The 14539-nt window shown below is 39.5% G+C and overlaps 1 protein-coding gene across 1 annotated transcript in view; it reads left to right on the top strand.

Moving 5' to 3' along the window:
- Positions 1–14128, top strand: part of gatad2b (GATA zinc finger domain containing 2B) — a 72147-nt gene extending 58019 nt beyond the window's left edge. Inside the window, exons 6-11 of the mRNA XM_077590358.1 lie at positions 1021–1179; positions 2234–2597; positions 3366–3568; positions 5445–5552; positions 7565–7772; positions 12185–14128. Coding sequence (XP_077446484.1) covers positions 1021–1179; positions 2234–2597; positions 3366–3568; positions 5445–5552; positions 7565–7772; positions 12185–12321 — 1179 coding nt within the window. The 3' untranslated portion in view covers positions 12322–14128. The remainder of the gene's footprint in view (positions 1–1020; positions 1180–2233; positions 2598–3365; positions 3569–5444; positions 5553–7564; positions 7773–12184) is intronic.
- The last annotated feature ends 411 nt before the right edge of the window (positions 14129–14539 follow it).

Here is a 14539-nt window from a genome sequence, read left to right on the forward strand (position 1 = left end):
CCATTACATGTTGGGATTGTATTAAATATTCAGTGTGTGTGTGTGTATATGTGTGTGTGGTTGTCGGGATGGGGGATGCCGTCTTTTCGCCTCATTCTGTATTAACTGAAATGCACTGCTGGTTTGTTAGTTGATGCACTAACCCTCGACTTCCCTCTGCTGGTGTTTTTGAATATAGCACCACCTTATAACAAATTAAAAACATTTGTTCCTCTGTCTAGTCAACCATCACTGATATTGCAAACCTGTCAACCTCAGCCAACTGCTCCCCTTATTAATCAATTAAAAAAACGTACAAATGCAATGCAGCATGTTTATTCACATAGGGCGGACTTAAAAGTCAAATTTTCTCCAAGGTAGACGAGGTGCCCAATCAGTATGCACTAAATTCAAGATTCTGTAGATGTCGCTGTATGACGATGGTAGCTTGACTGTCTGGGTACATTGCTTGCTGACACGCTATATTTATATAGTGAAATGGCGGACGTGTGAAAGTGTCAAGTTATACAGTATATTTAGCTTTTTCAGTAAATAAACTTAAAGTAATACAAATGTACATCAAGCTCTAGTACAATCTTACTTCATTCAAATTTCAGGATTATTAAGAAATAGATGACAAACTCCAAGATTATCCTCCTTCTCTATATCAAGCCCTTTGACGATATTTATCATCGTATTGCCTGCACTAGTAGACCCTCAAAACCACTAATTGCCATTCAATTTGATGTATGTCAATTGATTCAATGTTATTCACAAACTAGTCCAGGGGTGGCCAACTCCAGTCCTAAAGAGCCGCTATCCTTCATCACACCTCAATCAAATGATCAACTAACTCATCCCGATTATTTAATTCAGGTGTGTTGGTGGAGGGAGATATGGGAGTTTGCGTTGCATTTCCGGGTAAACTCCTGAAATTCCGGAGTAGTTGGCAGCTCTGCTAGTCTATGATGTATATTTTTGATAAGCATATTTAGAATTAACATTATTTAAACCCCTGTGCTTTTTCCTCGATCTCTGCAGGGTCACACTGTTATCAGGTCAGGAGCCAACGCCAACCTGCCACCCATGCTCATGTCCCAGCGGGTTATAGCCCCCAATCCCGCCACATTGCAAGGCCAACGACTCTCCAAACCTGGAATGGCTCGCTCCAGCATGGGCAACGCTGTAAGCTACCAGCAGGTAATTTTGAAATTTAAGATCTCAACAAATTGTTTTTTTAAATTGCACAGAGATCCGGTTATCAATTTGATATAAGCCCTCAAAGCATGTCTGTTATTTGTGAGCTCCTGTGTCCTTGATCCCTCAATTTGAAACAAGGAGGCAAGTGGATACCTTGAGTGAGGCGGAAAATGTTTGGAGAAATAGGATGCTTTTTGCCTCCATATAATGGTCAGGTAAAAAAAGAAATAATATACACGTCTAAATTATCATTACTGCTGTAACATTTGTCGATGACAGTTTTGTGTTTACGTGAAATTTTAGTCTCTTCACTAAAGTTATATAGGTAAGTTACTGTGACCGGATAAAACAGAGCAAGTTATAAATTGTGTCCTTCCATTTTTCCTTGTGTGTGCAGCGCTTTAACAAGCATAATTAAATATATGTATATATGAATACACTATGTATATATTAGTTCAAAACCCAGCATTTTTAAAAAAAAAATCCTGTCTGGGTTGTAATATATAGTTAATGTATTAATGCACAAGCTTGTTTAGAACCAAAAGATAGTTGTTGTCTATAAAGAAATTCTCTTTTGAAAAATTGGTTAGATGAGAAAGGAAAATTTCAGTTACACGCATAGCACATATCAACTCTGCTTTCAGCTTTAACAAATAAAAGATTGAATTTACACACAAGGTGAAGAAATTTAATCATTATTAGGATCCGGCAGCCGTTTCTGGCCACCATAAAAAAAAATTCAACTCTCTACGATGCACGGTTTGGACAAACGTAGTGAGAGAATCCTAACATACCCACACACACACATCCATAATTAACGCTTTATAAGGATTATAGATTGCTTATTTTCAGAGCTGTTTTTACATTTTCAATCACAATACAAGTTAAAACAAGAAGAAAAGGCAAGAATTATTTAGACTCTTGGTTTTCACCAGTTGAGTAGAAAAAAATATAGCATTTGGTACTAATAACTGGTATTGCCTAAGCCTTTTATGCTATCAAAACAACAACTTTCCTGGTCAACTGGACTAACAAAAAGAATTCTTATACACAGGCGAGCCAGCAGGTGGCGGCTTCCCAGCGATCAGGCTCCAGTGCCATGTACATGAACCTTGCCCACATGCAGGCAGCTGCAGGAGCCAGCGGCGTGGCAGGCAGCTTGGGTGGCGCCTCAGCCGTCAGCCCATCCACTCTGTCCGGCTCAGCCAGCGGCGGCGTGAACTCCATTGCGGACCAAGCCAGCAGCCAAGCTGCAGCAAAGCTTGCCCTGAGAAAGCAGCTGGAGAAAACCTTGTTGGAGATTCCCCCGCCCAAACCCCCTGCCCCACTCCTCCACTTTCTGCCATCAGCTGCAAACAGCGAGTTCATTTACATGGTGGGCCTTGAGGAGGTGGTACAGAGCGTTCTGGACAGTCAGGGTAAGCATACGCATCCCCAAATCTGGATGTTTAAAAATTTATCAATTTAAGCGATTGTACAGGCTTCAAAAGAAAAATGACAATACATTAACTGAGTGATTGTTTATGTCCAGATAGTTACACAAACACTGTAGGTAGGACATGTGATAGTTTTATACATACATTCCAAGGCAGTCTGACATCTATTGTGGATTTGGAAAATTGTCACTCACCTTGAAATAACCTATTGAGAAAGTAAGTTCAATCATCTTCTGTCCAAAAAAAAGAACCTAGTTTGGGTAGAATTTTTAGGTCTGGCCTTCATAAAATGAAATATTTTTTTGTGACTTTATTCTCGTCTTGATTTGTTTGGTTATTGTCATGACGGTTTGGTTTAACTTGACAAAGTGCTGCCCCAAAACTATCACTGATCAGTTTTTAAACAAAGTTTAAACTTTAAAAACCGCATTGCTAGTAACCATAGTTATCTATATTGAATATTTTTTTGTAGTTGTTTTAAACTAAATTGTAGTTTTTTTTCTGTCAGCCTTTGTGGTTAATTATAGGTTTGATATTTATTCTTTATTCTTACCGAGGTTAACTACTGCTATATAAACCCAAGATACATTTTGCATGTTACCCAGATTATGTCACTGAAATTTTAAGATTTCCACTAGTCAGATGACAGAAATTCAAGATGAATATTACCCACCTGTAGAATATAGAAAAAATGATGCAGTGAATATTGGTATCAGTCTGAAAGTCACTTTCCTCCTCTTTGATCGACAGGTAAACTACGAGGCACGCTTTCCCGTATGGAGCCTTTCTTCTGTGCTCAGTGCAGAACTGATTTTACACCACACTGGAAGCAGGAGAAGAGTGGGCGAATCCTGTGTGAGCAGTGCATGATGTCCAATCAGAAAAAAGCTCTTAAGGCAGAACATACTAACAGGCTGAAGAATGCCTTTGTGAAGGCCCTGCAGCAGGAGCAGGTCAGTGTCAGAGCGTTTTCTAAGACATTCCTAATTATACGTAAAAGTCTTCCTGCTATAGTGACTGTTTGATGTATGGTTGTTTCGGATGTAGTTATTTTAATGCTATTGTTGACCCAAGACAGATAAAATAAAACTTGCTGCAAAACAAGCAAGCGGTTTGATGATAGCCCAACAGAGTTGAATTGTGATTTTGCAAAAATGTTAAATGCAAGTACCGTATTTACTCGCATATAAGCCGCTTTTGTCGGACAAAAAAATGATGACTGAATCCAGGGTACGGCTTATATGCGCATAAAAACACGACATGCAAAAATACTGCAAGTTGCCATGACACGATGACGTCATGACAAAATGGCGCCATTGCATGCGCTATGACGTCATGACGCAAGCGAATGCCGATACGGTCATTTATTTCAAAATAGAGAAAAGACAAACTGATAAAATGCTAAACAAAATGTATTTTGACGTCTATGAATGAAATTCAAGAAAAAAAACGTACGTATCTTGCATAAAACGTGAAAAAAAACACGTTCCCGTCACTGCTCGCTCGGGGAACAGCCGTCTTACCTAGGTCCCAGGGCAGCCATCTTAACTAGAGCGCTGACGTCTAAACCTAGTTAAACGTGCTGTGACTGGCGAGACGCGAGTAACCTTGATTTTGAAATAAAATAAAATTCCACCTTCATTTTTTTCGTTGTATTTCTTGTTCGAAAGTGACAAATATTGGAGTAATATGAACCATCGAAAGAATGGAGATATTTTGAAATTAGAAGCAATATGGCTGCCACCACATCTTAAACGTCTGGTAAGAAAATTGTCATTTCTTTAGAATTAGAAAGCATCAAAGATAGACTTTCTTTTTTCAAATTGAATAATTTGATATTTTGCATTTACAAAGACAGGCATATTGACCCTAATAATGTGCTTTTGATTCATACAGTATCTCAGAAATAACATGATGATTTTTCTTAAGATTTTCCCTTCAAAGTAACACATTTGTACTCCCTATTAAAACCATGAATATGGAGGTGAAAATTGGGAATCAGGGGGGGGTGGCTTATACGCGAGAAATTGTAAAATTCAAACATTTCAGGGCAACTTTCAGAGTGCGGCTTATACGCGCGAGCGACTTGTATGCGAGTAAATGCTACGTCACCGCAGGGAAATTACCTTGCATGTAAGATCCTGGCCTTAAGATGACAGAGCTTTGTTTGATACAAATTAAAGCACAAATTGAAAACTCAGGCTCATTCAAACTCATTCAACATTTGTAACATCACAAATTGCTTCTGGGTGAAACAGTTCACATAAACAGACCTCTAAAACTTGGAGGAAAGCTTCCCAGAATAGCTAGAGTTGTTGTAGTACAAAAGGCACAGTATGAGTATCTCTTAACATCACAGTAACACATTGTCTATAATAATAAATGGTCAAAAATTCCTCCTGGTGGTTCCAATTTATAAATTGAATTTCCACCTATTACGTCTTCATTGTCAAGTACAAACCCTGCATTTCCAAGTACAGTGAATACATAGCTTTTCAAATAGTGATCCTTTTTTTCATTTGAGATTTTTACACCAAATTAAATTGCTGAAAATACTGTAGCTTGAGAACCAATGAACTCCATTTTAAAACTCAACCTGTTCTTCTTCTTCCTAGTTTTTTTTCCTTTCTGTATTGTGAAAACTTACATGGTATTTTAAATAATAATAGGAACTAAACATTTAAGCATAATTATTAAGTAGTCGTACAGAGGGGTCCACGTATTTTCACATGCCACAGATGCTAAATTTGGTTATCACAGGTTTGCACATGGTTTAAAGAGCGATTGTAGTATGCTACGTGCTCCCTAAGGTGACTGTTTCCATTTCAGGAGATTGAGCAGAGGCTGCAACAGGCAGCCCTTTCGCCAAGCTCAGCCCCCAGCGGCCCCAACGCCTCCAAGACTGACTCTTTGATCCGACATCATGCTTTGCGCCAGGTACACAACTATAAATCGTAAACCCTTGGCTTTTTGACTATTGCAAAAACTAACCTTAAAACTTAATTCTCAAGTGGAATGTAGGTATCTTTTATAAGATCACTCACATTATAACTGCTTAATGTCTCTGGTTCAAAACCACAACTTCCCTTCTCAACGGATGTTTTATATTTATCCGAACGTCCGCGCCAACAGCATCTAAGAGAATATGCTGGATGAGCTTTTACTAAAACAATTTTGATTCACGTCATTGCGGCTTGGCTGGTTAGATCCAGTTTGTACTCACTTGAACAGGTTCAGTGTTATGTTAGAGAACTGTTAGTCATCGTAACACCCGGGACAGCCGAGTAGGCGGTTTCGTCTGGTTTAAACTCACCTGAGCAAGTCAAAGGGAATGTCACAATGCTGTTTGTATTGGGGAAGCCTGAGGCAACAGAGAAGGCACTTTACTCCGGTTTATTCTAACCTGAGCAAGTTAGATGTGTTATGACAGTTAGTCATCGCGAAGCCATTTCGCAAAGCATGTGATTTATTTTTGAACCAACTTGGGCAATTGAAAAACTGAAGCCTAGGGGAACAGAGCAGGCGATTTCAATTATGATATAAATTCTATAAACGGTTTAGTCTTCCCTCGATTATCGTGAATTGCGTGATTTTTTTTTCCTGCTATTATTTTATTTTTATTTTTTCCTGCTATTATTTATTTATCTATTTTTAAGTTCATAAAAATGTGAAAATCCATTCTTAAACTCGCAAGCGGAAGCCACTCCCCTGTCTTCAACTTGCTACTAGGACTCAGCACTGAAAAAAAGGTAGTTATTATAGGGGTCACGAAGTAGGGTCACCCCAACGTAAAAAAAAAATGTATATACCATATTTTCACGACTATTCGGCGCATCGTATTTTTAGCCGCAGTGTCAGTAACGAGTGCTATTTCTGTATTTTAAACACACAAAGCACGCACCGTTTTTTTTAGACGCATATATATTATATATGGATGAACATCGAAACGCAATAGCGCTGGCTACCGGAAGTAGCCTATTTCCGGGTTCCAGTGCGCAGTGACTGCTGGGAAATATAGTTCTTGCACGCTACACCCACACGCTAAAAACACGTTTTTAAAAAGGCAACGGAAGCAAAACTGAGTTCGGTTGTACTTTATTTAGACATTTTACAACTTACTCACGTCATCATCACCCACAAATCCATCAAAAAGTCCTCATTTTCTGTGTCCGAATTAAACAATTGCCCAAATGAGTCTTCCAAAACGCCGGGTCCCGCGGTTGTAGTTCTTAAGCCTCCGGGAATGACGGCAAGCTCCGAGTTATTATATATATATATATAGTTCGCAGTCTACCGTTGAAGCCAACATCTAGCGGCAGGATTTCTTTTGTAAATACACCCGAAATGACGGCGAGCACCAAATTAGTGTGCTCGCCGTCATACTAAGTGTATTGAAGAACTGGGTGTATTAAGAACTCTATATCCCAGCAGTCACTGCACAGTACTTTATCTACGGGAAATAGTAGTCTGGGGCTGCTTGGCGTAGTTGTCCTATCGACTGATTTATTTTATTTTATCGTGATAACAATTTTAGTATTGGTCCATATATAAAGCGCATTGGATTATACGGTGCCCTGTCTATTTTGGAGAAAATTTTAGACTTTTATGTGCGCCTTATGGTCGTGAAAATACGTTTTTTTTATTTTATTTTTTTTACTTCAGTGCTGAGTTCTAGTAGCAAGCGAAGGACAGGGGAGTGGCTTCCACTTGCAAGTTTCAGCGTGGATTTTCAGATTTTTATGAATTTCCCCAGAAAGAAAAAAAACGTGATGTAGTGAAACCGCGATAGTTGAAGCCGCAATATTTGAGGGATTACTGTATTGGTCATATTAAAGGTTGGGAGAAAAAAGTAGATGAATTACTCTACACTACATTTACCTGAGTTAAGCTTAAGGTTATTGCCCTCTTTCATCATCGTAGTTACGCCGAGCAATTTAATTTCTTCTCAGGCTCCTCAACCTCAGGCTTCTATGCAGAGAGGTCTGTCGAACTCTGCGCGGGGTGTCCTGTCTAACTTTGCCCAGGCTTCACAGCTGTCAGTGGCCAGCAGCCTCATGGGGATGAGCGGTGCTAAGCATTGTGGCAGCAGTGGAGGCGGCAGCAGTAGCAGCGGCAGACTGCAGCATGATAGCCGTCGCCAGATCTACAACATCCCAGGTACTTTAACCACATATTGGCCTTCTACTTAGGATTTCATAGGGCTGGAAAATTTCCACTACAGTGGTACCTCGAGATACGAGCTTAATTCGTTCCGGGACTGAGCTCGTATGTCGATTTACTCGTAACTCAAATGAACGTTTCCCATAGAAATGAACTAAAAACAAATTAATTCGTTCCAACCCTCTGAAAAAACACCCAAAACAGGATATTTGCTCAAAATTGTACTCGTATCTCAAATTGCTCGTGTGTCGGGAAACTCGTATGTCGAGGTAATACTGTACTTTTACTGTACGTGTATAGTAATCTACGTTAATTTAAGTTGAATTTGAAGTTTATTATGTTGCGAGCACATTGCCGTCAAGTCTCTCTCCTGTCTTTTTTCTCTCTCGTCCGCGTTAAGACGCTACCATCTGGCCACTGAAAAATGTCACAGTTTAGTATTGAAGATCATAACCACTAGATAGGTATTTGTTACTTTGTGAGTAGGTGGTGAATTAGAACAAATAAAAAGATGTTTTTTCCCATTGTAATATCCTGTTTTGGGTGTTTTTTTCAGGCGGTGGGAACGGATTAATTTGTTTTCAGTTGTTTTTGATGGGAAAATATGATTTGAGCTATGGGTAAATTGACATACGAGCTCGGTCCCGGAACGCATTAAGCTCATATCTCAAGGTTATACTGTAATGAAGAAATCACTCTTTCCCCTTGGGAAGAATTTGCCTTTTGCTATAACATAAAATAAGCACAATACTTTATATAATAAAATTTTAAAAGTTCAACAGTTTTACACATTAAAATGAAATAAAACTTGATTTTATGGCAGGTTTATATTTCTGTTGCCAGCCCGTTTAAAGTCTTTTCTTGTGTTGTCTTTCTCTCAATTTCTTCCAAATCTTTTCTTATCATGCGGAAAACTATCTTAAAATAGTTTCTCGTGTTTTCTTTTTCTTAGCAGGAGCTTATGTCAATATCCACCTTTTTAGGAGTGAAGTGGGAGACCTTCAAGCACTGTAATAGTCACTAAATATAGAAACCAAATGGCTGAATTGGCAACCCACACTGCTTGTATACGAGCTCCTCTGTTTCACAGCCATCTCAATGCAAGAAGTTCATCAGCTTTGAATTAATTGAAAGGGATAACTTATTGAGGGTGCTTGAAATTGTTTGTGCTAATTCCAAATTCACCTGAATTTGTTAGTAATTGTATAAACACTGCTTATTTTTACACATTCTCTGGAACAACGTTACTTATGCAAACCTTTTACACCGAGTACTTAATAAAGGTAGGTTAGGTGGCAAAAGGACACAAACATGAATGAAACATAAATTGAAGACTTCCACTATGTAAACACATTAACGTCCAAAGACCTGAAGATTTGGAGAGAACCTTAAAATGTGTGGATTATGTAATTGAAGTAATTAAAAGCCCCACTTTTATTTTGTTTCAATGAAAATTTGAGGGGGAAACAATTAATTAACTTGAAATTATTTTGTCAATTACAAACAAATTGTCACTAGAATTTGCCATTAACTAAGCGAGTCTCAGAAAGCCTGTTTGTAACAGCAGGAATCCCCACTTTCTTCGGAATGGTCGGTGTCCTCTCAGATAACCATGCTTTGTCACAGAAGCATACCTGAATGTTTATACAGCAGAGCTGCAAACTTCTCCGGAATTTCCGGAGTTTACCCGGACAAGTAAGGCAAACTCCGGGACTCCGGACAGGCTCCCTAAATTTCGGAAATCCCCCCAAATTGTCCCTTAATTTTTTTTTGAAGCAACCATTTCGGAAAACTACGAATTTTCCAATTTAAATGCGGGTGAACAGAGTGAATTCGGTAACACGAGTGCATTGTGAATCCTCCGAGTTACAAGTTTTGACAAATGATTCGTCTTGTGCAACTTCAGTGTGGCAATCGATTCAGAATCGATTGCATAAGCAACCCCTATCGCTTAAACATTTTCGTTTTAGTTTTTTTTATTTCATAAGGGAAGTATTACCAAGGCTGACTAAACCACTAGTTTTTTGTTTCCCATATCTCCCTCCACCAACACACCTGAATCAAATAATCGAGATTAGTATCAAGCTTCTGGACAGCTTGCTGATCAGTTGATCAATTGATGTGGTAGAGGAGGGAGATATGGAAAACAGACCGGATAGCGGCTCTCGAGGACCAGAGTTGGCCATTCCTGGCATAGCGTCTTGCAGGTACAGTGGTACCTCGAGATACGAGCTTAATTCGTTCCAGGACTGAGCCCGTATGTTGATTTACTCGTAACTCAAATGAATGTTTCCCATAGAAATGAACTAAAAACAAATTAATTCTTTCCAACCCTCTGAAAAAACACCCAAAACAGGATATTGGAATCGGAAAAACATTTTTATTTGTTCTAATTCGCCATCTATTAACAAAGTAACAAATAACTAGTGGTTAATAGTACTAAAATGTGTTTAATAGTACTAAAATTAGACAGCTTTTGCGGAGGGGAGAGAGAGACGGACAGAGAGGGGGTGGGACTTTTTGCACGGCAACGCGCTCGTAACATAACATAAATAAATTTAAATGAACTTGGATTACGATGCAGACACACTCAAAAATAGGTTTAATCTAACCTTACACTAAACTTAATTCTAATTTTGTTTTAAATTTTGATACCATTCTTCTCCCGGGTTGGCTCTATTTGCCCCGCCTCCACCCTGACTTTCAGATGCAACCTATCGAGGGTTGTTTGCTTTTGTATTCCCTTCAAAATATTCCAAAAATGATGCACAATAATGTCCTCACAATAGGATAACGCACGACCACTTGCCTACGAGAAGTAGTATATATGCCATTCGCACTGACAAACGGAGAAAAAAAAGACTGAAAAAATACACCGCTCTGCCCAGTGCTCGTAGAGACATTACACGAGAGAATTGCGACCAGAAAGACAGTGCCCATGATGTTCTTATGAGCAGCCTCTTGCGTCCGCTGTATGCTCGTACAGTGGTACCTCTACATATGAGCACCCCTACATACAAGCATTTCGAGATACGAGTAAAATTTCGAGCAAATAATTATATCTAGATACGAGAAAATTTTCGAGATGCGAGAAAGCCAGGTGGCCAAGACATGACAGGCTGTTTATCATTGTAGCGCACTGTCTTTTTTGCCGCATCTCTTTCGTGTATAACAGATATCTACGAGCACTGGGCGTAGCTTGCATTTTCCCGTGTTTTTCCCCCGTTAGTCAATGCATAATACAAAGTGAACAACAATGGATCAAAAGCAGACAGTTGGAATGAAGAGTTGTGCAAAGAAAAGGCGAACATTGACAATCAATATTAAGCGGGAAATAATTGAAAAATATGAGAGTGGGGTACGTGTCACAGAGTTTGCTCGTTGTCATGGATGATATGTCACTTGGAAATTCCTTGGGGCTGGAGGTTAACGAGTCACATCTGGTGAATGATCTAATCGCCGAGCACCACGAAGAACTGATGACATAGGATTTAAACGAGCTCCAGGAGAGTGAACATTTGGAGGTGTTGCGGGAACTCAGTAGCAAGGAGGAGGTGGAAGAAGGTACCGCCTGGCTACAAAGGATATCAAAGACATGCTAGCGAAGTGGCAAGAGTTTTCGGATTTTGTAGAAAAGAGGCACCCTGACAAGCTGGCAAGTGGTCGTGCGTTATCGTATTGTGAGGACATTTGTGTGCGTCATTTTCAAAATATTTTGAAGGGAAGGCAAAAACAAACAACCCTTGATGCGTTCCTTTTAAAAACTCCCGCTGAACGTCCGGGTGGAGTCAACTCGGAAAATAAAGGTTTAAAAAAAAAAATAGAATTCAGTTTTGTGTAAATTTACATTAAACGTATGTTTGAGTGTCTGTATATATTAATCCAAGTTAATTTAAATTTGTTTGTTTTGTTACGAGTGCGTTGCCGTGGAAAGTCACCCCCTCTCTACCCTCCGCGAAATCCGTCTAATTTTAGTTCTATTAAACACATTTTATTACTATTAAACCACTAATTATGTGTTACTTTGTTAAAAGATGGGAAATTAGAAGAAATAAACATTTTTTCCAATCCAATATCCTGTTTTTGGTGTTTTTTCAGAGGGTTGGAACGAATTAATTGGTTTTTAGTTCATTTCAATGGGAAACGTTCGTTCGAGTTACGAGAATATCGACATACGAGCTCAGTCCCGGAACGAATTAAGCTTGTATGTAGAGGTACCACTATATCAAAATTTGTCTCGTATCTCAAGATAAATATTTGCCTGAAATTTTACTCGTATCTCAAATTGCTCGTATGTCGGGGCACTCGTATGTCGAGGTCGTTTGACCACTGTATTCACACTTCAAAGACTCAAGGTAAATCGATTTGTTTTCATGTACATTAATGTATCTATCTACCTTTCCCCACAGGGTTAAATATTGCCTATTTGAACCCAGCGGCAGTTGGCACCCATAAGAGCTCCAGCTTAGCAGATCGGCAGAGAGAGTACCTGTTGGACATGATCCCGCCCCGATCCATATCGCAGTCCATCACCGGGCAGAAATGAGGTCTGAATAGCCCTATGGCCCATCTGAAGACACCCCACGCTGGGGCCTAATGTCCTACCCCACATGAAGCACTCCAAAAAAACCAGCCAATATAAGCCCCGCCCCTCCCCCCCGAGACCCCACCCATCGCATGCAGTGCCTGTCCATGTGCCTCCCTTAAACTGATCTGTTGAAAAACCATCAAGTCACACAAAGACAATAAAATGTCAGACCATCTCAAATTGAATTAGCATTGTTGATAATTCTAATTCCCATTATAGTCACTATATTTTAAATCCAACTACCTTTTTTTGCCTCTGGTACTATTATTTTTTTCAAAAAATATCATTTAATGTTTCTCTACGGTCATTCCTTTACTCAAAGAAGTGACAGGTAATAAGTTATTGTTGCGTCACTTTAGACATTTTTTTTAAGTTCTCTCATATATAACGCTTAAGTTGAAGTATTGCTAGTAACAGAAGATCAATCGGGTGCGTGTTCTGGTTACTATGCAACTTTCAGAATTTGCAGCAAATGCTCTCTGGAAATTTTAAAGAGGAAAAAAACTGACCCGGACAATTTCTTCAAAAGTTGTTCTTCAAAAGAAGATGAGGAGTCTACTCTTAAAAGAGTATTATTTTAGGGGCACATGACACTGCGGACAGAGCCTCCATGTTGTCATCATTTCATCCAAGTGACATAGTTAAGGGCATCACAAGTATTACAACCCCCCCTGTCCCACATAAAAGCTAATGAACAGGAAATGACTGACAGAAGGGTGCTGGCCTCTCGAAAAGAAAATCCAACCTGATCAAACATTTTCCTTTGCTCATCGGCTTCTGCCATTATCCCCCGTCACGCGTCTCCGCTTTGCTTATTCCCGAGTTCCACGGCTGTCTCCTACTCCAGTCTTAATGGATGTACACACGCTAGTTCTACAAATCAGGACTGAGCAACGCAGCTCTGGCAGAACAATTTACTCCAGAGAGGAGAGGGCTGTCAGCTTGGCCATCTTTGCAACTCTACCAGAGGATATCAGCAAGAATCGTATTCAGGATTCCGAAGAAGGAACAAGGCTTTACAAAAGCGAATGTGATGACTCTCCTACTTCCATCCCACCCAATTCCATCACCCTTAACTACCTTTTGTTATGCACAGACTGGACCCTTTGTACCCAGCAACTCTTGTTTCACATCACATGTTCTATCAATGTGAAAAGGACTTCACTCTTGAAAGTGGAAGCACATTTTGTGCACTCAAACCAGAGTCTGTACTTACAAATCTTGAATTCTGGTTCATTTACTTATGTTTGGGATTATATTTTCGGATTCTTATCCCCCCGCCAACCCGAAACCTTTCCCAGACCTGTATTCCCTTTTTTTTTCTTCTTTTTTTGCGGCGTCTCTTCTTGAAACGTTGGCGAACCTGAGAGGTATTAGCCTTCGGGAGACGATAATAATCATCAAAGCTAAAAACAAAAACAAAAAAAATATCTGTAAGGATTATGTATAGATACCTAGCGCCAGAGGGACAAAACAAAGGATGTGGATTATATCTTTTATGGGAGAGACATGGATCAATCATTGTGTGCATGTTGTGCGCACAAGTTGCCTCACTCCAGAGGAGCACTTTGCATATTTCCAATTGGAAATTTTCTTTTTGTTTGTTTTTTTGTTTTTTGTTTTTTTTTACAAAATAGAAAAGAAAAAAGAGGGGAGGAATGTTACAATTAAGAGTCTCTTAAGGTCTGGAAGCTGGCTTAGGGCCTATCAGAGTCACAGGTATTATGGTTTACTTCTACTGTTCTTTGGTGATGTTGTTCTTGGAATGTTGGACCTCAAGTTGCATGCCCTGTTGAGGTGTGGTAGACCCCGCCTACGGGAAAGCTACTTTGAGCTAAGTTAGAAGCATGTGTACACTCGCCCAAATCTATCCGAGTCCAATTCTACGGACCCTAGACCAAAGCTGATCCACAATAAGAATCGATTCGAAATTTCATGGTATCGCAAAAGTTGAGTTTGGCTTGCGAGAATCCACACAGTGTCTCTTTTCAACTAACATGCCTCAGCTATACTAACATTTTCTTAGCTAGTTAAAATGGGTCCATTTCAGCTTCAAAGTTTTTTACTGGTATTGCTTTAGCAGGCTTTGAACATGAATTGCTGAGGCAATTATATTGGCGAGTATCTCGAGCTGTTAGCATAGCATGCTACTGAAAAGGCTTTGTGAAATTAGTGA

The sequence above is a fragment of the Stigmatopora argus genome, chromosome 21 (assembly GCF_051989625.1).
Source record: "Stigmatopora argus isolate UIUO_Sarg chromosome 21, RoL_Sarg_1.0, whole genome shotgun sequence".
Classification (NCBI taxonomy): Eukaryota; Metazoa; Chordata; class Actinopteri; order Syngnathiformes; family Syngnathidae; genus Stigmatopora; species Stigmatopora argus.